General features: G+C 35.6%; 6 protein-coding genes across 6 annotated transcripts; 2 read left to right on the plus strand and 4 right to left on the minus strand.

Annotated features, from left to right (window-relative positions):
- Positions 1–7,540: 7,540 nt before the first annotated feature.
- Positions 7,541–11,385, plus strand: LOC126670173 (sm-like protein LSM1B). Its single transcript, XM_050363838.2, has 5 exons — positions 7,541–7,816; positions 7,996–8,064; positions 8,164–8,279; positions 8,369–8,431; positions 10,791–11,385. Exons 1-5 carry the CDS (start codon positions 7,753–7,755, stop codon positions 10,866–10,868), a joined length of 390 nt encoding a protein of 129 aa, XP_050219795.1. The 5' UTR covers positions 7,541–7,752; the 3' UTR covers positions 10,869–11,385.
- Positions 11,386–11,954: 569 nt separating this feature from the next.
- Positions 11,955–13,512, minus strand: LOC126666939 (uncharacterized). The gene is made up of 3 exons (XM_050359866.2): positions 13,306–13,512; positions 12,866–12,987; positions 11,955–12,374 (listed from the first exon to the last, which is right to left on the minus strand). Exons 1-3 carry the CDS (start codon positions 13,427–13,429, stop codon positions 12,045–12,047), a joined length of 576 nt encoding a protein of 191 aa, XP_050215823.1. The 5' UTR covers positions 13,430–13,512; the 3' UTR covers positions 11,955–12,044.
- A 752-nt stretch (positions 13,513–14,264) lies between these two features.
- Positions 14,265–16,548, minus strand: LOC126666661 (uncharacterized). The gene is made up of 6 exons (XM_050359497.2): positions 16,151–16,548; positions 15,902–16,009; positions 15,350–15,511; positions 15,085–15,256; positions 14,666–14,739; positions 14,265–14,585 (listed from the first exon to the last, which is right to left on the minus strand). Exons 1-6 carry the CDS (start codon positions 16,502–16,504, stop codon positions 14,505–14,507), a joined length of 951 nt encoding a protein of 316 aa, XP_050215454.1. The 5' UTR covers positions 16,505–16,548; the 3' UTR covers positions 14,265–14,504.
- A 745-nt stretch (positions 16,549–17,293) lies between these two features.
- On the minus strand, positions 17,294–20,037 carry LOC126669057 (pollen receptor-like kinase 3). The gene is made up of 2 exons (XM_050362366.2): positions 18,471–20,037; positions 17,294–18,373 (listed from the first exon to the last, which is right to left on the minus strand). Exons 1-2 carry the CDS (start codon positions 19,795–19,797, stop codon positions 17,799–17,801), a joined length of 1,902 nt encoding a protein of 633 aa, XP_050218323.1. The 5' UTR covers positions 19,798–20,037; the 3' UTR covers positions 17,294–17,798.
- A 105-nt stretch (positions 20,038–20,142) lies between these two features.
- On the minus strand, positions 20,143–21,961 carry LOC126669058 (photosystem I chlorophyll a/b-binding protein 6, chloroplastic). The gene is made up of 5 exons (XM_050362367.2): positions 21,835–21,961; positions 21,581–21,754; positions 21,059–21,096; positions 20,455–20,969; positions 20,143–20,363 (listed from the first exon to the last, which is right to left on the minus strand). The coding sequence occupies exons 1-5, from the start codon at positions 21,885–21,887 to the stop codon at positions 20,346–20,348; spliced, it is 798 nt and encodes a 265-aa protein (XP_050218324.1). The 5' UTR covers positions 21,888–21,961; the 3' UTR covers positions 20,143–20,345.
- A 1,276-nt stretch (positions 21,962–23,237) lies between these two features.
- Positions 23,238–27,639, plus strand: LOC126669803 (probable polygalacturonase). Its single transcript, XM_050363364.2, has 5 exons — positions 23,238–23,946; positions 25,206–25,326; positions 25,617–25,865; positions 26,462–26,615; positions 26,917–27,639. Exons 1-5 carry the CDS (start codon positions 23,515–23,517, stop codon positions 27,440–27,442), a joined length of 1,482 nt encoding a protein of 493 aa, XP_050219321.1. The 5' UTR covers positions 23,238–23,514; the 3' UTR covers positions 27,443–27,639.
- The last annotated feature ends 144 nt before the right edge of the window (positions 27,640–27,783 follow it).

Genomic DNA, 27,783 nt, shown 5'->3' on the forward strand with positions numbered 1-27,783 from the left:
CTTTCAATTAATTTTTGCTTGTACTCTATAGTTTTATTTGTTTTTATAATTATCTTATTTTCTTTTCATTTGGAAAGATCATAAATTTAAATATTTGTTATATGACTTTCATTACCATATAAGCCTTCAACATATTAATCTATTTCTTACCTCTGGAAAAAAAAGTTTTCCTCTCAAAGGCATCAAAAGATGTATGATTTAAATGTTATTAGGAAATATTGTCTCCTATTATAGCTCATTCAGAATTATTTATCTGTTTTTCTTATAATAAAAAATTAATTCATCGAATTCCTATCTTTCTATCAACTTTTAAAATAAGACTATAAAAAAATAGTCTCTTATAATTTGAAATGCTACATTACATTTTTAAAAGAATTTGATGATCGAAGGGCTAATTTAATATAGTTAGACTTCACACCAATGTGTATCTAATCATTGAATCGAGTCCAGGTTTTAGTCTGCTTAGACCTGGCTTGAATACTAACGTTTTGCATAAAGTTCGGTCTAAATTTGTATTATGTCTGTTTTTATAAACAAATTGGGATTTATACAACTCATCTTTAATATAGGTTGCACAAGTTCAATCCGACTTTGAAAAATATATTATAACGGCCGGTCTTATGCAGTAAATAATAGGCTCAAACTGAATCGGGGTCAAATTTAAACTTACATTGAAAAATGTCAAGTTCGGCTCGAGTCCGTCCAAATCATGCACGAGTCTGCCAAACCCGGCCATAGATAATGAATTCATCCATGCCTACTCATTTACTACATTATTATAAATTAATTTAAGAAGTTAAAATAAATTCCATTCTCCTTATTATTCACTTTTTTATTTTTTATTGATACAAGAGAAAAGAGGAAAAGACTAAATAAATTTACAACTGAATAGACCTACTATAAAAATTCCGTGAAAATCATGAAATAACTAAGGAATAAAGTGTTTGGCGGAGCATAAGAGCAGAATACTCTGTCATATCATATCTCGCGTAGGCAAACAAGACGAGGCGGATGAATTGTTTATAGTATCCTTCTGATATATGTGGTTGTACGAGATCGTTACAACGGAATGCTTAGTCCTATTTAAAGTTGTAGGCTCAGAGTTAACTATGAATCTGTCTGCTTGGACATTGAAAACTCTTGGCTTTAAACAGAAGGTCAAATCAACCATTAAATTGGTAGCCAAGTGTGTCTTCAAAAATTTATATAAACATCACTATCGATTAAGGAATGACCGAAGATTATGAATCCACGCAGTCAAATTAAAAGTTTATCATATTTATAGGACCTAATGGTAAAAAGAATCCAGATCTTTATAATTTATTATAATTTAATCTAAATTTTTCAATTTTATAATAACAATCAAATTGCATTTTTCTGTTCTATTATCTATCTATCTATACTATATATAGAAGCACGGATTGGGGGGACAGGCAAATTTACTGAATCAGTGGCGGATCCAGGAATTTTTTTCAGCCCGGGCTAAAATAACATGTAAGTTTTTTAGAGAAAAATTTAGAAAATTATTAAAGTTCGAGGATTGAATATTAAAAAAAATCATTATACAAATACAATTATAAATAATTTTGTATCGATATAACATAAAAAATACAATAGCTTAAAGGTAATTTATTCTAAAAGAGAAGAAAATTATAAATTATTAGAATTGATAATTAATAGTAAAATATTTTACTTTAGTTTTTTTTTAATAAAAAGTTTAAAGATTAAATTATAAAATTTGAAGAATTATGTTAGAAAATAAGTGAAAATTTTAGCAATTACAATTTGAGAATTTGGGAACTATTTTTTTTATGAATAGAATTTGGAAACTTAAGTTGCAAAATTAGAAAAAAGAGTTCGAAAATAAGTGAAATTGGACAAAATATTTCTGATGGTAATTTAGTTAAAGTTTAAACAAACATAAATGGGCCCTGATTACTTTGGAAACAGATCTGGTCCAAGAAAAGGGCATGGAAAATATTAAAAAGAAAGTCTTCTTCTTCCTCAGCCTAGGCTGAACGCTAAACAACGTTTTACATAGCAGTGTCGATTAACAACGCCTCGCCACCAAACCATAACTAACTTCCGATTTTCCGGCGGCAGCTCTGGCTGAAGCCTACCCTAGCCTAAGAGTTGATCCGCCCCTGTACTAAATAATCCTTTTAAGTTTACTACTAAATAAAGGTTTTATAGTAATTAACTAATTAATTATTTAATTAATAACTATTGTAAATAAAGTCCTAAATAGAATAGATAGCTAAATTATCTCCAATTTAGTTGTTAGTATGTAAAAATAACTAAATTGTCTCCAAATTAGTAGGAATAACTATCTTTTAGTTTGATTGAATTACAAAATTAAAATACTGTATTTGGTCAATATAATCTTATTTAAATTTCTATCTTATTATTTTTAAAGATATTATTAATAAAATTAAATTAATTAATTAATTATGATTATTATAAAACCAAAAAAAGAATAAATTCACTGTGAAAAAAATTTAATAACCAAATATATTATATTTATTTTTACAAAAATTCTTAACTAATTTAATATTAATTATAAATAAAAAATTAATATAATTATAATAAATTTATTAATATATTTTGACGAGTTACGTTACGAGCCACGTGCATAGCACGTAATGCGAAACTAGTAATGTTAAATATACATATGAGTAGTATGTTAATACATATAATATTTAAAATTAAAATTATTTTAGGAAAAATATAAATGTAGTTTTAATACAATAAAAATTTCTCAAACATGGATAAAAGTAAACTGTGTCGCTATAAAATAAAATAATGAAAAAAGAAAAAAGAGGGAAAAAGATATGCACATCTGTCCTCTGTTAAGATTTATTAGATATTTGTGTTTAGATAATAAGAGACCAAGTCAAGATAAGATTCTAGCTAGTTTGTAGGAATTGTGGTTGAGGATGTTCACCACGTTTATTTTTCAGTTCCTAATAATCTGCAGTAGTTGATTTAGTTGTTGGGTTTATTCCTATTTAAACTGTAAGTGTGTTTCTTATTATGAAGTAATGTGAGCATCTTCCAATTTGAGTCTCTATCAAATCTCTTCTCTTCTTTGTTATTTTTCTGTGTTTTTAACATTTGGTATCAGAGCCTAATAGAAATATGGCTTCTGAAAATAACGGTTTTGTGCAGCCAGCGATTCCACGCTTTGATGGTCACTATGATCATTGGAGCATGTTAATGGAAAATTTCTTGAGGTCGAAAGAGTTCTGGGACATCGTTGAGAATGGGATAGCTGAACCGGCTGACAGAGAGATACTCACTGAAGCTCAAGCCAAGGCTTTGGCAGATCGAAAGCTTAAAGACTTGAAAGCAAAGAATTACTTGTTTCAAGCAATTGATCGTTCAATTTTGGAGACTATTCTCCAAAAGGATACTTCCAAGCACATATGGGATTCCATGAAAAAGAAGTACTCTGGCACAGTTAGAGTGAAGCGAGCACTGCTTCAAGCTCTAACAAGAGACTTTGAGACTCTTCAAATGAAATCAGCAGAGCCTATTACTGATTTCTTTGGAAGAACAATGGAGATTGCAAACAAGATGCGCTTTCATGGTGCACACATGGAAGATGTAAAAATTGTTGAGAAAATTTTGAGGTCGTTGACACCAAAGTGGAATTATGTAGTATGTGCTATTGAAGAGTCTAAAGATGTTGACTGTATGTCTATTGATGAGCTTCAAAGTTCTTTGCTTGTTCATGAACAAAAGTTCAGTCATAAAAATGATGTGGAGGAACAAACAGCTCTCAAAGCCTCTACGTATCTTGAATCCTCAAGCACCAGAGGAAGGGGTCGAGGTAGAAGCGGACGAGGTCGTGGAAGAGGCGGTCGTGGAAACAGGGGCGGCAGAGACAATAGAGATGATGGCAATTCATCTTATGTTTCCGAGAGAGATAATGACTCTCAAGGAAAAGGAAAAAGGTATCCAGACAAGTCTAAAGTTGAATGTTACAGATGTGGAAACTTTGGTCACTACAAAAATGAATGCTATACAAAGTTATCGAAGGAGAAGGGTGAGAAGTCAAATTTTGTCGAGAACAGGGAAGAAGAGACACTTCTAATGGCCTTTCATGCATTGGAGGAGCCTGATCAAGAGACCTGGTATGTTGACACCGGTTGTAGCAACCATATGAGTGGCTGTAAGTTTTCTTTTCTTCATTTAGATGAAAGTTTTCATTCCATTGTCAGTTTTGGGGATAAATCAACTGTTAATGTTAGGGGGAAGGGAGATATACAAATCAAAACCAAGAACGGTTTCATTGAAACCATTTCGAATGTCTTTTATATTCCTGATTTGAAAACTAATCTTTTGAGTGCTGGACAGTTACAAGAAAAGGGATATATGATCACAATCTTTAAAGGAGAATGTGAGGTTTATGATCCAAAAAGAGGCTCTATTGCTATTGTGAAAATGACTTCAAACAGGTTGTTTCCATTAAAGATCACGACGGTGCAGTCCTGTTTGTTTGCTAAAGAGGATAACTCATCATGGAGGTGGCATCACAGATATGGTCATTTAAACTTTAATGGCTTGAGGACTCTTCATCAAAAGCAAATGGTTACTGGACTTCCAGCAATCACTACTCCATCAAAAACTTGTGAAGAATGCATTATTGGAAAGCATAAAAGAGATCCATTCCCAAGTGGAAAAGCGGAGAGAGCTCGAGGTGTGCTTGAATTGGTTCATTCAGATTTATGTGGACCGATCAATCCAACATCAAACGGTAAAAAGAGATACTTTATATCTTTTACTGATGATTTGAGTAGAAAAACTTGGGTGTACTTTTTGCAGAATAAATCAGAAGCTTTCTCTGCATTCAAGAGTTTCAAGGCTCTTGTTGAAAATGAGGCTGATAGAAAGATAAAGACTCTAAGAACAGATCGAGGAGGAGAGTTCTGTTCAAATGATTTTGATGCATTTTGTGAAGCAAATGGCATTCGGAGACAACTGACAACTTCACATACACCACAACAAAATGGTGTGAGTGAAAGAAAGAATAGAACCATCCTCAACATGGTTCGCAGCTTACTTGCTACCGGAGAAGTTCCAAAACGGTTTTGGCCCGAAGCGGTGATGTGGTCGATCCATGTTTTAAATAGAAGTCCAACTTTTGCAGTTAAAAATATGACACCTCAAGAGGCGTGGAGTGGAAAGAAGCCTTCCGTTGAGCATTTCAGAGTATTTGGATGCATTGCATATGCACATATACCTGATGAAAGAAGAAAGAAACTTGATGCCAAGAGTGAGAAATGTGTATTTCTTGGAGTAAGTGAAACTTCAAAGGCCTACAAGCTGTTTAATCCAGAGTCAAAGAAAGTGGTGATAAGCAGAGATGTGGTGTTTAATGAAGAGGCCAAATGGAATTGGACTGATGGCAAATCAGTTCCAAATCAGATACTTGACGATGATGTCTGCGATGACGAGACAGCAGAAAATTTTGAAACTCAGGAGCAGCAGGCACCTCCACTTGTTGCACAACCTGATCAAGAAACTCAATCTGATCAACAATCAGAAGAAGAGCATGGCTATAATTTGAGAGATGAAAACATAAGAAAGAGGCCAGCATGGATGATGGATTACGATTTCGGAGATTCAAACTCTGATGATGATGATGCTTATTTTGCATTATATGCAGATAGCGACCCCATCACATATGATGAGGCTGCTAAAGAGAAGAAGTGGAAGGAGGCAATGGACAAAGAAATTGAGTCCATTGAGAAAAATCACACCTGGGAGTTGACAGATTTGCCCGAAGGACAGAAATCCATTGGTGTCAAATGGGTTTTCAAAACAAAGTTGAATGAGAAGGGAGAAATTGACAAACACAAAGCTCGTTTGGTAGCAAAGGGTTACAAGCAAAAGCATGGTGTTGATTATAAGGAAGTGTTTGCCCCGGTTGCACGGCAAGACACAATCAGGTTGGTAATTTCATTAGCTGCTCAAAATTCGTGGAAAATTTATCAATTGGATGTAAAGTCAGCTTTCCTGCATGGAAACTTACAAGAAGAGGTGTTCATTGACCAACCACCTGGTTATGAGAAGAAAGGAAAGAAAGAAAAAGTTTACAGATTAAAGAAAGCCCTCTATGGACTGAAACAAGCACCACGAGCTTGGTACAGTCGCATCGACGCTCACTTTGCCAAGCTGGGATTTCACAAATGTCCCTTTGAACACACCCTTTACGTCAAAACTGAAGGAGGTAATTTGCTTATTGTGTGTTTATATGTCGATGATTTGATTTTCACCGGTAATAATGTTCAAATGTTTAATGATTTTAAGATGTCTATGATGAAGGAGTTTGAAATGACTGATCTCGGATTAATGCGTTATTTTTTGGGATTAGAAGTCATACAAACTACTGTTGGTAATTTCATTTACCAAAAGAAGTATGCACAGGATATTCTTGCAAGATTTAAAATGGCTGATTGCAAGCCATCTGGAACACCAACAGAGCCTGGTCTAAAGTTGTGCAAAGACAATGGTGGAAATGAGGTGGATAACACCTACTTTAAACAAATAGTAGGAAGTCTCATGTATTTAACCTCCACGAGACCTGACATCATGTATGCAGTAAGTTTGATTAGTAGATACATGGAAAAGCCATCTGAGATGCATCTTAATGCAGCTAAACGAATTCTTAGATATGTACAGGGTACAATTGATTTTGGTGTTCTTTATAAAAGAAATAATGGCTCTGGTTTTGTTGGCTATACAGATAGTGATTATGCAGGCGATATCGATGACCGAAAGAGTACTTCTGGTCATGTTTTCATGCTCAATTCTGGTGCAATTTCGTGGTCCTCCAAGAAGCAGCAGATTGTGACACTCTCCACAACTGAAGCTGAGTTTGTAGCAGCAGCTTCAAGCTCATGTCAAGCCTTATGGCTTAGAAAAATGTTTGAAGTGCTTGGTAATGAGCAAAAGGGTCCAACAATCATTTGTTGTGATAACATGTCGACTATCAAACTGTCAAAGAATCCAGTCATGCATGGGAGAAGCAAACACATTGATGTTCGTTTTCATTTTCTCAGAGATCTTTGCAAGGATGAAAAGATTGAGTTGCAGTATTGTAAGAGCGGAGAACAAGCTGCAGATATTTTAACCAAGTCTTTGAAGCAACCACCATTTGAGAAGTTGAGGAAGATGCTTGGAGTATGTTCAGTTCAAGACATTAAGGAGAAGTAGCAAACTAACTCTAAACTGTTTCTGCAGAATCAGTTTAAGGGAAGGTGTTAAGATTTATTAGATATTTGTGTTTAGATAATAAGAGACCAAGTCAAGATAAGATTCTAGCTAGTTTGTAGGAATTGTGGTTGAGGATGTTCACCACGTTTATTTTTCAGTTCCTAATAATCTGCAGTAGTTGATTTAGTTGTTGGGTTTATTCCTATTTAAACTGTAAGTGTGTTTCTTATTATGAAGTAATGTGAGCATCTTCCAATTTGAGTCTCTATCAAATCTCTTCTCTTCTTTGTTATTTTTCTGTGTTTTTAACATCCTCAACACAAAGACTAATTTGTCAAAAGTTGCAAACCTAACTCTTTTAGAAAAAGGCCGCATTTTTTTTGGTATTTTCTTCTTTTGATTAAAAATAAAAAACAAAAAAACTTTTTTTTCAGGATTTTTGAAGGTGAAATTAGGGTTGGTTTGGTGGGTCTGTTAAAGGGTTTGTGAAGAAGCCAATGCAGGTTGTTGAATCGATTCTTGAAGCTTTAAATGATGTCGTGGGCTGGCCCCGATGATATTTTCCTCTCCACTTCACTTGCTACCTATCTTGACAGTAATCTTTCTAATTTCTGAATTGATTTTGCTTGAATTTTCTGTACTTAACCTGTGAAGTTTGAATTGTTTAATTCTTGATTGTCTTGTTCATTTTAGTAATGTGTTTCTTGGCAATTCTGGGTGAATATTCTGTAGTTAACCTGTGAAGTTTGAATGTTTCTTTTTCTTTTTTTGCAGAAAAACTTCTGGTATTATTGCGAGATGGCCGAAAACTCATGGGGATTCTTAGGTCTTTTGATCAATTTGGTACTGAATACTATTTCCAATATAACAGTTTAACTAGTCTTATATTTTGCTGACTTGTTTTGCACCTCATATGCTGATAGAAAGTCCCTGTCTTTGCAGCTAATGTTGTTCTTGAAAGTGCGTGTGATCGAGTTATAGTTGGAGATCTTTATTGCGACATTCCCCTAGGTCTATATGTTATCCGTGGAGAGAATGTTGTCTTGATTGGAGAACTGGTATTGTTTTCCAACCATTTTACGCCACATCTTTTGACTACTTTTGATTACTTGATGAACATTTTATCTTTCTTTTATCACTTGTATAGGACTCGGAGAAGGAGGAGCTTCCGTCCCATATGACATGCGTTTCAGAATTAGTGATCAAAAGGGTGAGTTCCATGAAACTGACCATCTTAATTGGTGCAATATTTGCTCTGGAAATTTAATTGTGCGCACCATGGTTAAAGGGAATGAAACGGGGAATATGGAGGTTACATGATCGTACTACTAGAATATTATCATATGATAAATTGTGAGGATGCCTTTTGGTTCATTATGCTAATGTTCATAGATTCACATGGATATTAGGAGCACTTTTTTGAATTTGTTCCTTTCTGGAATACTAAACAAATCCATAAAAGTTTGGGGCCTGTGACATCTATTTAATATTTTTGTTAGAGACTTGATTTGGAATATAAAGCTCCGTCCTTTTTTGGAATCTTCAACAGCAATGGAGAAAAAATTTGGAAATTCTGTATTTAGAAGTTAAAATCTTTTATCAAGCCAAGTCTTCTGGCTTATTGGAAAATCTCAGGGAATCATTGTGTTAAGTAGAGTGCAGTTGATAGGATGGAATAGGAACTAAAGCATTTCCGAGGAAGAGCTTTGAAAATTTGAAGCGGAAAATAAAAGTGTTGAAGTAGCTGTAAGCCTGTAAGTATTTGGACATATGCTTGATGATAAGACTGAATCTATACTATATTATAAAGCTGAGCTCTAACAAAACTTTCAACACCATTTTGACAAGTGGATTTCTATAATTTAGCCATGTGTACATTTTATCTCAAATCCACTTAAACTCCTATTTACTTTAGTGAATTAATCTATCTTAAACTGTACATTAACTCTCCCATAACTTCTAATTTTTCAAAACGTCTTCAACTTCTCATCTTCGAACCAAAGTAGTCTTAATTTTCCAAAATATCTTCAACTTCTCATCCTCCATAGAACAGTTACTTCAAAACCATCAAGCACTCTCTTAAGTAGCCATTATATCTTTGAAACTGTTAAACAATCTTAAACATATAAATACCTACAATGGCGTGAGCTCTATTCCACCAAAAAATTATCAAATCCTTAGCCCTCTATATAACAGCAAACTTTCATTTTCAATGATTTCCTCTTGACCAATTTCCATCCAAACGTATTTAGCAGATTTTACTTAAAGAAGAGTCCCAACAAGAACTATTAACTCATGCCGCTCACACGAAATTTCACATATAAGATGGGTAGGAAGTTACCAGTCTAGAACGTCAGTTTATTTCGAGTTGCATTGAAAGCCTCTCAATGTTAAAGCATGATTCTGACGAATAAATATCTATATCTTTCAGTTTGGTGGGCCTCAGCTTGAATCGTAAGCTGAGAGATGAAGACAATACTGCTTAGTATTAATAAAATGAGGTTGAGATATTTGCTCACTCGCACTCTCTGTGCGTTTTTTATTTGCTGGAAAACTCAATGTTATTTAATTTTTCTTTATGCTAATGTGCTGCCATCTGAATTTTATGTCATAATGATGGACCATCAAAGGACTCTAATATTGTTGATTATCCTATTCTGCTTAGTAGATCAACTAAAAGTGATGTTAAGCAACTTTTCTCATATTTGGTGGAAGAAACTTTAAGATTTATTGTCCTTAAATTTATGATTTTGCTTTATATTCAAATTATTCATTTTTTCCGTTGCGGTGGATTCTTTGACATGTTCTTTTTTTTCCTGGTATGTTAGTCTCACTTATGAAACATTTTTTTCATTACTTTGTTGCGATATCTTTTAATCGACATTACAATATTTGTATTTTCAAAAGAATGGATCAAGGTAGCCAGTATTAAAAAAATATTAGTTACTGATAGAAAATGTAAAGATTTTCTTCATATCTAAGGTCATTTTTAATTAATTATGGAGAATATCAATAGAAAAACATAACCAATTGTTTTTGTAACTTTCATTTAGTTTGGTGCTCTACAAAATATATTGATTGATGGGAAGTCTCATTTGGAGTTTGAGCTACTTATATAACAATTCAAGTTTAAGCTGATTATATAATACTATCAGCTAATTCAAGTATTTTATCAAATAACATAAAATGATTTTAAGATAATTTTACAAAAAAAAAACATAGTAAATTATTCAATATCATCCGCGCAACGCGCGGGTATCGACCTAGTTTTAATATAATCAAGGAGATGTAAGATCTGCGGCGGTATTTGTTTCAAATGATTGGACGTTATACACCTCATCTTAACGAAACCTCAATCTTAAATGTTAGAAGAAATAAGCTTAATCAAGAAACAACAACTTAAGAAGTTCTGAAAGTAAATGAGCAATTCTATGACATCCAGTGTGTCCATAAATGTTTATTTTTGTTTGTTATCTTCTGGAAATCAAAATTGTTTTCCTTGTAATGAAATTTGTTGAAATCCTTTATCTTCATGCCTTTTGAATAGCTCAATCCCCTTGTTATGTCAGGCTCAGAAGGCGGAGAGAGAAGCGTCAGATTTGAAGGGCTCTATGAGAAAAAGAATGGAGTTTCTTGATTTTGATTAACTGATGCGATTCTTCTGCTTCAAGAGTTTCATTCTGTGCTGCAAATATTAGAGCGGCATTGATCCAGAGATGGGAGAATTTGTCTGAGCATATCAGATTCTCGCATTCTAAGTGTGGGTGGAGGAGGAAGCTATATAAACAGAACTTTTGAACATCATTTGCTAATGTTGGGAGAGGAAATTTCGGGTCTATCTGATGCAATGATGCCGACTTACCTGTCTCTCTGTGGCATGCAAAAGTATGTTTTATATGCAGTTCTCAGAGCTAGGTAATTTTGTTTTAGTTCAAGATTTGGGATTTTTCCTCTTATCAACACCAAAAGAAAACTATGTTCGGTTGGTGCATGTTTACCCTTTCCCTCCAAACACATAACTCTGGAATTACTTTGGTTATAGTCGTTGGTGCTACATTCTGTTACAGTTACAGTGCCCCCAATTCATGTATACTGTCTTTGTGCTCATCTAAATTTTATTTTTGAGCATAAGTTTGTTCTAGAAATGTTTTCCTTTTCTCTTGATTCTATTATCTTTAGAATCCGATCGTTCACCATGTTCAATTGATATTTGTTGTGTGTTTGGTTAAAACGAATTTTATAAAATTTTGTGAAATTCATTTCTAAATAAACATTGCTGTTTTTGGTTTATGTGAGAATTCATTTAGCAACTTTATTTCATAAAAATCATTATGTTGATGTAAATGAATTACAAAATGAATTATGCACTAGACTTGATCAAACAAAAGTTAGTAATTTACCAATTGAAATATTACTTGGATTTTTGGAACTGTTTCATGGCATCAAATTCTCAAACCAAACCTTAATCAGGATGTCGGATGTTCAGTTATTTACACGGTTAATATCTGTTATGGTGATTCATGTATACGTACATTTTTACATTATTTCAAGTAAATCTATGATCAGTGCCGCATCTGGCAACTGTTAGCCTACTACTGATTTGCAGAAAGCAAAACGAATCAACTAATTAGATCTGGTTAGGTTAATTTTTAATTCTTAAAAATTCAGTTTGATTTCTGAAGTAACATAAAAATACAGATCGATTTGAATCAAATGCACACTCTATGTCAACCTGATGGAAAATCCGCTGAAATTAGACATAAAAAGCATAAAATTCTTATTCCTCTCCTTTTTAAGATGAATGGTACATTGAAGAGTACAGGTTAATCTGTACCAGAAAAGGTGAGCATTGAGATGAGATGTTCATGGTTTGGAAACCGAGAAAGCAGCTCCGGGCGCCTTGCCAGCTCAAAATCCTGGAATTGAAATGCAGGCGCACAAGTGCAGCCTACCAGCGAATAGTGACTCTGACCATCCCTTGGAGCAGATTTAGCAACTGCACCATCTGCAGATATGATGAAATCATTTGTTGGAAATGCACCAAACCATACATTTGGAGGCACAGTGTACTGTACTTGCTGGTTGCCTCCAATTATATCAGATCCCAGGCAGGTTAACTTCGCCTCACCGTCACTCTCATTCAACTCCAATACCTGTTACAACACAAGAAATTCAATAAGAGAAATTTACTGTAGAATTAATACCACAATTAAACATCAGTGATAATCTATGTAACACGGAAATGAACAATCCCGAAACCGAAAATGTCAAAAGACTCAAAACAATGACTTTTGAAGAAATAAGGTATCAAATATAGAAGTTCTGTGTTCTACAAATGTCTCTGAAAACATAAATGAGACGATGAAATATATGATCCGAGAAGTTTTTTTGTTACATATGACTCGAGAAGTCACTAAGCAACACATATAGGACTCGAGAAGTTTTCTAGCAACAAATACAGCTGGACAGGTTTTCGCGCAACACATATATAACCCGGGAAGTTATCATGCAACATGTACTGCTCGGAAAGTTTTCTTGCACACATATACAAGTCGATAAGTTTTCGTGCAACATGTATGACTCAAAAAGTTTTCTTGCAACACATACAGCTCGAGAAGTTTTCGTGTAGGTGTAGCATACATACCGTAAGAGGTTCTCCTAAATAAAAATGCCAGGTTTCAGCACACGGGATTCGATGAAGGTGCGAAACATGCCCAGAAGGTAGCAAGAAGTAGATAGCTGTGCTGACTGCACGATCAACCTTATCTGCACAATACCATTTTCGGTTTCAACATTTGCAAGTTAAGTGACATGAAAAGTTCTATCATCAAGCTACAACAGATTCAAAGGCATGGTAACCCAAGTACAAGAATGTAAAACAGAAGCAGAAAGATGAAAACTTTGGCAGATTTGATCAACACTTCTTATCAGTTCACTTGACACCCAATAATCTTTACTTAGCTATATTTAGCAAAAAGAAAGTTATTCATAGTGGGTGTCGTGTCACACTTGAGATCACAAACTACAAATGGGCAACAATAAAATCTATCTTTAAACAAAATCTTAAAAGGGCAGTGAGCTTACATGCACAAGGAAGCTGAGAAGTGGAGAGAGTGACAGATGTGTCTCTAAAAGTTTCACAGTAGAATCCACCTTCTGGGTGTGGCTGAAGATTCAATTTTTTCACTATTTCTGTTACAGACGCCATTTTTACACTCTCTCTGGTTTTCTTTTTTCCCTTTTAGGGAGGAAATATTATGTTTGATGATAAACCGTATGGGCCTTGTCAAACTTAATGGGAGCCTTTGATATAGCTCACCAACCCCATCAAGTTGTTCAAAACGACAAGGCGTCTGTCTGCTAAACAATCGTATAAAACAGTTAAACACAGATCCATTTATGTCAGCTGTCCAGCTCAAAAGAAGACAGAAGAACATTCGAGCTAACCTTTAAACTTGTAGTACAATGTGTTTAACTGGAGAATATGATATCATTTCAATTTAATTTTGTACAAAAGGAAAACTTTACATTCATAAATTTCTTTAAAATTTGATGGAGAATTAGATGATAGGAAAGATATTCCCACAATGCAGCCGATCAAAATAATGTCTGCTCTAAAATTTGATGAAGTTGACACATTTTATACTGTATGCAGATCTATTAACCAAAATCATTCCCTAGCGTATGTATGCAACTAATTTCGGGGTTTAAATGGCCAAAACCGAGTCCGAATTAGGTCAAGCTGAAACTCGAGCTCAAATGTATTAATACAAGCTCAAGCTCGAATTTGAACGGGCTTAGAATTTTAAGAATTTGATCGATATTTGAGCAACTCGAGCTCATATCGAGTTAAATAAAATAAAAGAAATTTTAGAAATATTATCATTCTCATGAATATACGACTAAACTTAAAGGCATACAAAAATATATAATGAATTTATGGATAAAAGTCTGTTTAAGCTCGCAAGCATCACAAATCTCAATACTCGAGCTTGGCTGAATAACTCGCAAATAGTCCTCGTTTACACCCCCAACACAGTTCATGCAAATAAAAATCAATTTGTATTATTTCAAGCTTATTGGCATTTACAACTTCTCAAGGTTCAACAGAATACGCGAACACAAATTCTAAACTTTCAAAATATCTTCAATTTCCAGAAAAGTGCTCCTACCAAAAGGTGTTTTCTCCAAGCTTTGTTCTTGCACCAAAGGTTCAACAAGATGAGTAAAATCTATCTTGGGACTAGCCTAGATAAATGGCGGCCACTAAAACATGCATTCATTTAGCCTGGGAAAACTTTCTTCACAAATCCTAGCAATGAATTTCCCATCCCAGCACCTACAGCTTCAGCCAAGTACTTCGCCTGCAATACAATGTCACATTGTTAAGGTAAATAAAAAGGATGCTCAACTTGATATAAAAGGAAAGACATGGAGAGACTACCTCTTGAACTGTCTTCTTAAGATCAAATGCATCTTTTACTCTATTATCCAAGAATGCCCATGTGTCACGAAAATCTGTCAGGCATGAGTCCCGTAAATGAGATGATACTAACATTTATTTACACACACATTACAGGAGTATTCTCAACCAATTACTATCGCACAAAAATGCAGCAATAACAAACATATAAAACTCTATTCGTCTTCCATACTGACAGAAGTAAGTCTAATATAATCCGCCACTTAAAACAATTGCAACTCAAATTCTGTAATTGATGCAGACAAGAGGGGAGAGACAACAGTTGCTCGTTAATTGGACTGATTTTAGAAACCCCTCATCCTGTCACTTAAGGATTTTCCGAAAATGTGATTTCGTTTCCATTACTGTGAGAAAAACAATAAAAAGTTGAGGAAATGAACCTGGGGAACTATCGGTCAGCATGTAAACCTCAGTTGTCGAGTAAATCCCTCCCAAAACAGTGCGCTTCGCATACCAATCAATATCAGAGCCTTCATCACCAGCAGCATGCCAAATCTCATCCAGTAGTACTGCCCGCTGCTTAAAGCTTGTTGGGAGATTTGAAGGGTGGGCCTGCAAAAACAATGTCAGAGAATACTACCTAATGAGATTTCCATCACCTCAAACATAAGTTAACCATTTCCATACAAGATAAAAGAACAGTACTTGGATGCTCAATGCTTGAGGCCACTTAGATATGTAAGGAGCTTGCATTTCTAGACGAATCCTGACGAGCTTTGAAATACGCTCACTAGGTACCAAGTTTTGCAAGCCCTCGCCGGAATCAATTCTATCCATAAGCAATTGTAAGCATTCATCCATGAAAAACTGAAAAACATGGGAAATTACATCACTATCAGAGTATCGACACGAGCACAAACAACAAAACATGAATTCAGATACAGAATTAATACAGCTGAGCATAAGTGGAAAAAAAACCAACTGTTTACAATTACAGGGTACATCATTTCTGTCTTCTATGTTTATCTGTAGAAAAATAATTGCAGACAGACAAACGTGCTACTGTAATGTATTATAGACTAGGTAGCAAGGACACACACGGGAAATAGGACACTTGGACACGGACACGGCAAAATGGTGTTATTTTAAGGTTTCTATGTAAAAATTGAAGTTTCGTGTCCGAAACATGAAAGGTTTCGAAAACAGGACATTTTAATTGGATGAAGTGTGTGCAATAATAAGAGAACAAAAGTGTACCTCAACTAATGCGGCTTCTTTTCGAGGGAAAGAACCAACAATAGCAGGTGAAACGCCAGCCTCTCTTGCTCCGGCAATCATAGCTTCTTCAGTCCAACCAAATCTCAACTGCAATAATGTTTTTAAACCCTAATTTTCAATTCTCATTCTAATTCAAACACAACACATTATAATAATTTCATCTTTCACATTTGTTTCAAGTAACTAACAAATGAAGAATTGAAAAAAAAAATGAAAGCAAGTGCATACCACGGGACGAAGAGAAGCTTGCAGAACACGCACTTGCTCATCCTGGTAATCAACCCTAGGCCTCCGATTTTCACGGCGGTGACGGTAATCATGGTGCTGAGGTAGAGCTTCCTCGGTAGTCAAGGATGATGATGTGGTTGAATCTGACTGATTAAGAGTGGAATCTACGTTGGCGCTAAGATTTTGATTTAAATAATTAGGGTTTTGATTAGAGATTGATTGAGGATTCACTGACGTGCAAAATCGTTTGTTGCTTTTAAAAATAGTTTGGTAATTATATGATCTGAGATGCGCCTCGCTGCTTTTAGCCGAGGTTACGCCGGAGAGCAGCCGCCGGACCGCCGTTCTGTACATTGTTACTCTGCTAGTGAAGAAGAAGCGAAGAAGGTGATTTTAAAATAGTTTTTTCTGTTACACGTAGCTCTCATTTTCCAAGTCCACGTGTCAATTTAGCTGCCACGAAGAAGTTAACTAACTCAAACACTTTACTTTTGACAACGCATTGCGTTGTCGTTTAGACCTTTTCAACGTCGCATGATCGTTTAGATTGACAATGTGTAAAGCCTAGTTGGGCTAAGCCCAAGGTAAAGAGTCCAAATGGATAGTTCTCAGTTTGATTCTTTTTTTTTTTTTTTAAATCAGGTAAGGCCGACTGGCAGAGTGCTTGTGGGAGGAATTATACCCTCAATTTTGAAAATTTTCTATCCAGCACTTATACTATTTGAGTTAGAACTTGTTGGTTATTCTCAGTTTACTTAGTTAGTTAATTATATAGTTGATTTGACATGAATATAATTAATTTTACATAAAAAAATCTAATAAATTTTAAATACATCAGATAAAGTTATATTGATTGATAAAAAATATCCAAAGTATTTATTTTAATCAACTAGAACACTAATAAACTATTTGAAGATTACTAAAACTAAAGTGTTTTTTATGATGATAATTATATTTTCAAATATTTTTTTATCGAGTTTAGGATCAAGATTCATATTAATAATGAATGCGTATTAAATAAGAATTTTTACTAATATTTCAGCTTCTCATGCTACTAATGCTTTGCCTATGAGTACAGAGAATTCATGCCCTATTTGTTTGGAGTAATTAATTTAATTCAATCTCCAAGTAAAATTTGTTGGATAATCTTGAAGCTGCACAGCATTTTCATTCAGCTTTTGTAACACTTTTGACAAAATTTTAAGAAAGAATGTGTACTAACACAGCATCAAAAAACTAGCTTGAACCAAACAAAAAATTCTAAACAACAAAAACAAAACATTAACCATTATGGTACTCAGAGACTAGTTTTCCCCTCCTATCCATCAACCGTATCTCCCAGACCAATTTGTATTAAGAAGTTCATAGTTTTTTTAATGTACATTTTCTCAGAAATTGTTCACCTTCAAGCCGTTCATATTTCATAATTTCCCTTGTTCAAGAAAATGCAGATTGCGACTCCTCTTCTGAAACGCTGTGCGGAAGCAAAACATCGATCACTCAATACCGATGTTTTTTCTGTATTCGATCTTGATTTTTAAAATTTTAAATGAAGACATGGACTTGGAAGATGAACAACCTATTTTGTATTGTCTTGCTTGCCTAAAAAGCAACTTGAATTTAACCTATAATCGTATCGATCAATTTCTCAAACGCTTACTTCTTCTATCCTCCTAATCGCTTCCCTCATGTCTAACCGTTGTGTCGTATCATTTTGAGTGCACGCTGCTCCGATATGAAGCATTTGTACCATTTGATGAACTGAATTATTGCTAGTTGTGTTTGCTATTTCAGGATCAATTATTTCCTGCTCTCTCCCTTTAGAAATTGCTTGGATGACCCATAGCACAACATCGGTCCCTCCTTTCCCGTTGCTAAGATACTGGGAAGGGAATTTCCCGGTTATAATTTCCAGAATTATGATTCCGAAACAGTAAACATCGGACTTCGGAGAAATCTGATGGGTTGTTAAGTATTCTGGTGATTTATAAGCAAACATAGCTTGTGCAGAATGGCTCGGATTGGTTAGCTGATCAAGCGCGTAGTCACCAAGGAGTGGCTCATAGTTTTCATCCAGAAGAACATTGCTTGACTTGAGATTTCCGTGTGGAAGTTTATAGTTCGAATATTCTGAATGCAGAAAACCTAAACCATTTGCAACTCCTTTAATAATCTTCAGACGGGTTGGCCAATTCAGCTCGGCGTGATATATTCCACGATCACCTAATTAAACAACAAAAAATCAATCAATCAATCGAACACGTTAACCTGAATGATAAATGAAGCTGGCAAGATTAATTCAGATCATCATTTCACTCACCATGCAAGACATACAATAAACTGCCCTTAGGCATGTATTCTGATACCAACAGCTTCTCCTCTTTTCTGAAATGGTATGCCAATGGAGTCAAAATGTTTTTGTGTCTAATTCTTCCAAACCGTCTCATTTCAGCATCAAACGAATCTCTACCCAATATATTCATCTCTCGCATTCTCTTTACCACCACCGATACTCCGTTCGTCATAATGGCCTTATAGGCAGACCCCAGGCCACCACTTCCAAGCACTTCTGCTGCTGCCTTCATTAAATCAGGCAACCCGAATTGACCCTTTTCGTCATTAACCATGATCAGATCAGTCATGCCATTCCTGCTGTTGTGACTGGATCCCCTTCGAGACCCGATGCCCTTCTTACTATTATCCAGCGACTGTGATTTCTTGCTCGAACCACTTCCCCGCACAGACAGGACTACTGCATTAATGTTCTCCTTACCTAAGCCGCTGAATTCGTCATCCTTCATCTTCTTATTTGATTTACAGAGGGTACAGGATATCAGGAGTGCTATCACAATCAATACCACGAATCCTATCATGGTTTTGTTACCCTCGGCAGAATTAGAAGCAGGACCAGGGGTTTCGTTTTCGTCTTCGTTTTCGTCCTGACCTGGTGATGGTAGCGGGCTTGACGAGCAATCTTTGTCGAGTGGTTTTCCACAGAGCCTGTCATTGTTTGCAAAGGAAGAGGCACTGAATGCAGAAAGGCTTGGTGGAATTTGTCCTTCGAGTAGGTTGTGCGAAAGGTCCAGAGAACTAAGTTTGTGAGGTTTCAGAGGCGGAATGTTCCCAGAGAATTGGTTTCCTTCAAGGTGCAATTCTTTGAGATGTGATAGTTGCATAAGGGATTCTGGTATTTTACCTGTGAAATTATTTTCAGAGAACCAAGCTTTCTTTAAAGATGACATAGGGGTAAAGAAATCGTTCGGAATTTCACCAGAAAATTCGTTATGTGTTAGCAAGAGCGATTTCAAGGCTCCGAGTTTATTTAATTCAGGGATCGGACCTGAAAATGAATTGTTAACAAAACTTATAGTTCTAAGGCCTGGAAGTTGTTGTAATGCCTCAATATCAATTGTTCCTGAGAGACCTAAGTCTGAGAGATGGAGGCCTGTAATGATACCGCCGAAGCAAATCACACCAGACCATCTTTTAGCACAAGGATTAGAGCCTGAAACCCAATCATCTAAGGCACCGGCATGAGATAAAGACGTCTTCAATTTCACAAGCGCCTCATTTTCCGATAAAGAAAACGAGAGGTTGCACCGTATGAGGAGGAAAAAGAGAAGAAGAAGAAGGCGAACAACGGTCATTTCCAAGCCGGAAAAGGGTGGCAGGTCCGGATAGAAACGAGCCGCTGCCGGAGAAATTTTTGTTGTTCTCCAAGTTGTTGCTTGTTTATGTTTTTAGGATAACAGGTTTGTTTTGTTTTTGTTAATTTTGGATAAAGAGGGTGTTCCATGTTGTGGAGAATTAGTGATGGAGGTGGCAAGTTTACCTGAGATTCTAATAATAGAATTGAAAGATACACATTTTTAGGGGATTGAGAGACAGAGGGAAGAGGTATATGCAACTACTGTTGACCTTGTCAATCAAAGGTCTTCACTAATTATTATAAGCTGTCTATTTTCAGACTCTAGTTCTCAATTTCTCTAAACTGACTAATATATCTCTGCCATAGATTTGTTGTATAATAAAAAGTAACAGAACACGGTAATCATTAACTGGACTTAGCCAGCCATCTAATCAGCTCAAAATGAAACAGTATGACAGATAAAAGAAAAGAACATACATTGATATGGAACCAAGAAAATCAAGCAATATCTACCCCCATCCTGGAATTTGTGGAATTTCCTCAGCGTTAATAAGATGCGAAAGCCTGCAAGAACGAAAATATAAATATATGTCACTACTTTTCTCAACATATCAACAATTGTCACATGAACAACACAACGAGGTAGAAAATTTACGGAGAATATATTGCAATGACCGGGATCAGCTAGGTGAGCCATTAAGTTTTCAACAGGGCCTTGACCGGTGTAAACTGCCTGGAAGCAGAAACCGACGAATGCTAGCATAGCAAGACGCCCATTCTTGATCTCCTTAGTCCTTAAAACCATTACAGGCTCTGGAGAACCTCTGCCCCACATCAATGGATCAAACCATAATCCACCCGGGTACCCAACATCTGGCTTTGGTTTAGTTTTGTGGGGTAACGTAGGCTCTATGTCGACGCACCCTGGCTTAATCATATCTGCCCATCTCCTTCCTTCTACCCAACCCATCAACACTAACTGCACTACAAACAAGGTTATCGGATCCGTAAAATATTCCTTTTCACCAGCATTAAACCAGCTATAATTTTCTATGATGCCTAAACCTTCAAGCCATTCAGGAATCAGAATCCCTGACACAGCAAGCATTGCCCACCTGCCGTGCACTAGTTCAGCTTGTGCAAACCATTTAAGCAATTCTGGATCAGAACCTGAAACATACATGTTATGTAGATTTTCATATGGGATTAGTAGAAAAAAATTAAATTCAGTTGAATGCAAAGATAATTAAAGAGCATACCTAATCCAAGTGGGTCGAAACCAAAATCTCCAGGAAGACTACACAATTAACAAAAACAGAAGTCATGCATTTTCCAGTATAAGCTATAATTATAATGTATAATCCAACTCCATTTTGGTAATAATAATAATAGCAACTCTGAAACACATCAACAGGCAGCGGCGGACTTAAGAAGAGCCTATGGTTGGCAATCGCACACCTTATAATCTGAGCCGAAACTTAATATCATTGTCAAACCCCGGGATGTGGACCGCCCGCAAGCTCACATACCTTGATAATTCCGGGCTATAATGGCCAGCAATCCAACCACAATCACTCCATATTAAGAAAGGGCGTAGCCGGGGTTTGAACCCGCGACCTTTGGCGCCTAGATAACTGAGTCTTAGACCACTAGACCAAACCCGTGCGGGCATAGCATATCCATTTTAAAATTTATATGTTGCTAGTTTTTTAAACTTTTAAAATTTTAATACAGGATTTCTGGCTCTGCCGCTGTTAACAGTATGGGTTTAATTTAATTACCTCCCGTCGAGCCATTCAGGAGGTGAACTACCGGGGAACCACAATGGTCTATCTGGAGGAAGTGGTTCACAGACACTTGAAACTCCTCCTTTAGTTGCATTCAGTTTCACTTTAGTTTTTCCAACTTGGCATGCTCCATTTGTCCTAATTAGCACTGATTTTTGATGTATTTCCCTGTGTTTGGTTTGACCAAATAATATTGGAGATTATCAGCAAACGAACTAACATGCATGAAACCCAGCAATGAAAATTACCTGGTATTGGTGGGAAAGCTGGACAATGAAGAAGATGAAATGCTTAGAGCCATGAATGACCAATCCTAACGTTGTTTCTGCTGTATGGTTTGCTGTGTGTGTCTGTTCATTTACTGGGCTATCTTTTGGGCTTATCCACTCATGATTATCCATGGAAGCTTGTACTATTTGGCACTTCGAAGAAAAGAAACCAGTGAGATTCTGACACGTGTAAGGAATAGAGAATCAAGAATGAATTTTAACCAACAAAGGTTCACTTTGCCCGTCTAACTTTTTACAAATATCAAATAAGGTCAAATTCAGACTTTGATTGAAACAACCACCCTCGGACTTGACATATTATCTCGTTTTACCTCCTCTGATGACCTGTCGAAAAATGGTTAGATGATTATATACAAATTAGAGATAAGGTGGCAGAAAACTATTGAAAAATTTGAAGTTCAAGATGTTAAACGAATCATGATGTCAACTTTAAGAGTGTTTTTTCTGAAGTCATAAACTTGATCTTATTGGATCTTTTGCATCAAATTCAAGGGGCAGAATAAACTTTTATCTACATTCTTGTAAGCTTTACCTTCATAAATTTCAGTTTCATGGCAATTTTACCTATGTTGAAAGAGATAGTAACAGTGCACCAGATTTACCTACCTAGTTTGCAAATTTTATAGATTCCTTGGCAATACCGCAACAGAGACATCTTACTTTTATGTAATATGACTTGAGTTTAGCCAATTATGACAGAGTAGTCTACATATCCAATTTTCAATTAAGTGTTCAGAAATTAAGTCTTCAGAAAAATCAATCATGATCAGCTTTAATGTCAAAGTTGAGCTTGTAATGAACATTTATGGAAGCTGAATAATTAGGAAATGTTTTTATTCTTGTGTTGGATCATAACTACTTCACACACTCTCCACTCTAACTACTACACTTCTTTTGAATTCCCATTTTCACTAGATCATCATATCTTTAATGGATCACTTCAACAAGAACAATATTATGCTCCTTGTAAAACTGAAAAATTGGCTCAACTTAAAGAAAAATCATTTCAGAATAGAATCATCCTTTTATCATTATATTTATAACAATTTGCTAAGATTTATAAAATTATTAGATTAAACATTGTAAAGCAATTAAAACTTAACCTTTAAACTGAATTAATTATCAAAAATGAGTTACAAACTTCTATTAAATCGCACCAAACATGTTGATCTAACACTATTCCAATAGTAAATATTAGCTATAACTCAAATGGTATAAACGTTAAACAACATTCTTTTAAGATTGTAGTTCAATTTTTCACATAAACGCTCCAATTTATAATTAAATAATAGTAATAGAAAAAAAGGTCTCACTAGGACACCAAACTAAACTACACCATTGTTGATGAACTAAACTCAAATTTTACTAAATCTAATTAACTTTCACAAAATTTAAACACAAAAGGTTTCCTTAACCTTCAATTATACTTATTCTTCAACAACAACATCACCAACCTCTCTGATAATTCACATCTCACCAATCCCATTTCTTTTTTCAAATCAAAACAAACCCACACACAAAAAAATCCATCTTAACTCTTTTAGATCCATGTCCAACAATCAAAACCCCAAATTTCCACTCCAATTCTCAAAAACCCAAATCTTTTTAATTTTCAGACATTAATCTCTAAATTAACAAATGTTAGAAACAGCTCCTCTGGGTCGATTCCATTACCAAAAGCTGGAATTGAAGAGATGGGTACCGACATTTTTGTCTTCTCATAAGACCCTTTTCACCGTTTTGTGGATCGCCGCCTTTGCTTCAGTGTTTGTGTGGCAGAGAAATGTAGTTGGCGGTGGTTTCTCGGTGTTCTTTAAAGCGCCGCCGATGAGGCCGATGCCTAAGCTGAGACCGGTGGCGTTTAATTTGAGTGATTTTGGTGGGGTTGGTGATGGTGTTACTTTGAATACGGAGGCGTTTGAACGGGCTGTTATGGCTATTTCAAAGCTGGGTAAAAAAGGTGGTGGACAGTTGAATGTGCCGCCTGGGAGATGGCTTACTGCTCCTTTTAATCTTACTAGTCATATGACTTTGTTTCTTGCTGAGGATGCTGTTATACTTGGAGTTCAGGTTAGTAGTTGTGTTTTCTTTAGTCGGTTTTAATTTATCACTTAGTTAGTACTATTTAGTATTTAGTAGTTAGTAGAGCTGTTCAAATTTGCTTTTTCTTAGGATATTTATGAATTTTTGCTGATATAATCTTTAATTCTGGAAGATTTGAAGTACTTTGCTGTTCGGTATTTGTTGTGAGCTGATTGGTATATGCCAAAGTTGGTTATGGTCTTCTAAGTTGAAAGTTTCGAGCTGGTCTGTTCTTGATGTCTATGTCGTAGACTTTATTTTTACGTGTATATCAATCGGATTGGATTGTGATTATGGAAGGAATTAGTGATATGGTTTTGGGGGGGAATTTGTGTTTGTTGAAAACTCATGCAAGGAATGATTTTTGATATGAGGATAGGAGACTTTAAATGCAATCCGATTTTGGTGTTTGAAATTTCCATGAAGTTTTTGGAAGTATTGATGTTTATGTTTTTTCAACAACGGCAGTGAACATATGCCATTTTTCTTCTCCTTGATGAGTTTTACCTATCAGTCAGAAATCCCCTTCTATAAATATTATGAAAGCAACATTTCCAAACTGCTCAGTTAATTGTATTTCATTTTAAGTTAGAAAGCACGTCTTCCGGTATTTTTTAACATAGGGATGCTAGTCTCCTTCTTTTCTTGAAATTTATTCAAGGACACATGCAGGCTTCTTGATTTTGTTGTTTGCTGCACTTTCTTGGACTTGAAACTGAGGATGTGATGTGTTCCTTGCATAATTTTGGACAATAGTTCACCGATGTGCTTTTCGGAAGGATGATATTTATAATTTAAGTATTGAAATTTGCTCGAGTTTCATGACATCTTGGAAATATGCTGTCATGTGGTCTATTTTCGGTGTGATTAAATGGTGCTCAGATGTATTTTCAGCTTTTTGTTGCTTTAAGGATTTCTTTTAAATTAATATCTTGCACCTGTTCTTGGGACATGCTTGAACTTCTAAAGTGGAGAGAATCCCTTTAATTACAGATTTGATCAAGAACAAATTCTGTAGAGAAGAATAGGAGCATTTAAGTTTAGCTATCTGCCAAGTACCAAGCACCTTGCAGACAGTGTGTAACTAGTAATATGATAACCTACAGATGGATCAAAACTTATACTGCCATCACTCAAGATTATTGTTTGAACTTCTTGCTTTGTCAAATGTTCTTTATGCTCTTTTCATTTTAGTGAAGCAAAATTGTTGCTAGTTTGTGTTAACGTCCCATCTGTGATATTGATAGGATGAGAAGTTTTGGCCTCTAATGCCTCCATTGCCTTCATATGGATATGGGAGAGAACATCCTGGACCTCGTTATGGGAGTTTAATTCATGGTCAAAATCTCAAAGATGTTGTTATAACAGGTCAGTCAATGGAACTTTGATCAGTCCACACTACATCATGAATTCTTAATACAAGTTCTTATGTTTTCTCATGAAGACCTTAACATAAAAGATCATGGTATTGCATGCACATTGCAATTTACACTTACTTATAGTCTTGGGCATCATTGATCGCTTGAATTGTTTTCTCCAAATCAAGAGGGGTTATGAACTGAAATATGATAATCGTTGAATCTTGAGCCTCCTGTTTGCAAAAGGATTATTTAATGTCTGAATTTCTGACACTAGTTCATTTTCGTGTTGATCAACAGGACATAATGGTACCATAGATGGACAAGGTCAAACATGGTGGAAAAAGTATCGTCAAAAGCTTCTCAACCACACAAGGGGTCCGCTTGTTCAGATAATGTGGTCAAGTGACATTTTGATCACTAATATTACTTTGCGGGATTCCCCATTTTGGACACTCCATCCATATGACTGCAAAAATATAACGATCAGGAATGTTACCATTTTGGCTCCAGTATTGAAAGCCCCAAACACTGATGGCATCGATCCAGGTAAGATTTACTGGAGTTGCATATTTCTCAACGGGAATAATGGGATAAAATAAATGGGTTTGCGTTGACCTCAAATTGTTAACATTTTGTGTACCCTCAATGATGGACCCCCAATTAAACAATGATTCAGCAATAATATATCCTCGTCAAAAAATGAGAAAATGACAGAGTAAGCAAAACCTATTATATTAAATGTATGAAATGCATTATTGTTGTATTTTAAGGCACCCATTTGTTTCTTGTGTGGAGGGTTAGTGAAAAACTTAGGCTGCATGCTTTCAAAAATATATTTTTTCAGTTTTCTTTCTAACAGTTTTACTTTTCCTTTTGAAATAACAAAAATGTTGACCTCATTTATGTTATAGGGACCGTTCCATGTTTCCTCTCAATGTTGCTTCTTTCTACTATTACTTAGCAAGTATCAACACCTTTATATGTTCATTAAAGTGATTTGCGTTGAAACATCTTAGGATAGAATGGAAAAAATTCATATGCTATAAATTCTGTTTATGAATTTGCTGCCAAGTTCTTTTTTCTGTTTGTTAATGAAAAATTCTTCACAATTTCTTTTGTTTAAAATTTTTGATCATGACCAGATTCATGTGAGGATATGGTGATTGAAGACTGTTATATAAGTGTCGGGGATGATGGGGTTGCGATAAAGAGTGGCTGGGATCAATACGGAATTGCATATGGACGACCTTCAACAAATATTCTCATCCGTAACCTTGTGGTTCGCTCTATGGTCAGGTACAATAACTCACGCAATTGTCTTCCAACTTGGTGCACATTCTCATCTTGATCGTGGAAAAGCTATTCTGTGATTCCATGCTTGCATGGGTCGTAAACAAATTCATGCCCAAACATTGAATTACCGAAGTTTACCTAATATTTTAGGTGGCTTCCCCTTGGATTGCAGAACCTTTGCATACATGAAAAATGCCACAACCTTATGTAGCATAAAGAGGACTGTCATGATGTTAAGATATGGAAAGTTATGCCCAATTTCCCATATGGTAACTGAAATTCACCTTGGTTAAACTTTGAACAGTGCTGGCGTATCAATCGGCAGTGAAATGTCAGGCGGTGTGTCCAATGTCACTGTGGAAAACCTCTACGTGTGGAGCTCAAGGCGTGCAGTTCGGATCAAGACTGCCCCTGGAAGAGGCGGATATGTTCGACAAATAACCTACAGGAATCTAACATTTGATAATGTTCGTGTTGGAATTGTTATCAAAACAGATTACAACGAACACCCTGATGAAGGTTATGATCCAAAGGCTGCCCCGATACTTCGGGACATAAGCTTCACCGGGGTCCATGGTCAAGGTGTCCGTGTACCTGTGCGGATACATGGGAGTGAAGAAATTCCAATAAGAAACGTAACTTTTCAGGATATGTCGGTGGGATTAACGTACAAGAAGAAGCACATATTCCAGTGCGCCTTTGTTCAAGGTCGTGTAATAGGTACTATCTTTCCTTCCCCATGTGAAAACCTTGATCGGTATGATGAGCAAGGACGGCTCATTAAGCGATCTGTCTCCCAAAATTTGACGGATATAGATTATGATTTTTGACAAATATACCGATCCTCCGTGACTTCTCCTGGTGTCTCTATGATATAAGCTGGGTGAATCACCTTTGAGCAGTTAATGTAGTTGTTATGTTTCCTTTTATTCGCTCCATGCTGTCATAGAGTTCTTTTGTTTCTTGACAAAGAGTTGTACATACAGAAAATTCTCAGGTTTTTCATTGGCAGATTCCACTTTCTTTACATCGATAGATCAAATTCAAAGCTACTCGAAATATTTTATCAGAATATGAATTGTTGTGTACATCTGCATTTGTATGCTCCTTGGTGAGACAGTGTAGTGGTGAAATTATTTTTAAATTGTTTACATATAAGCTTATAAAACTA

This window comes from Mercurialis annua, linkage group LG2, assembly GCF_937616625.2.
Source record: "Mercurialis annua linkage group LG2, ddMerAnnu1.2, whole genome shotgun sequence".
Classification (NCBI taxonomy): domain Eukaryota; kingdom Viridiplantae; phylum Streptophyta; class Magnoliopsida; order Malpighiales; family Euphorbiaceae; genus Mercurialis; species Mercurialis annua.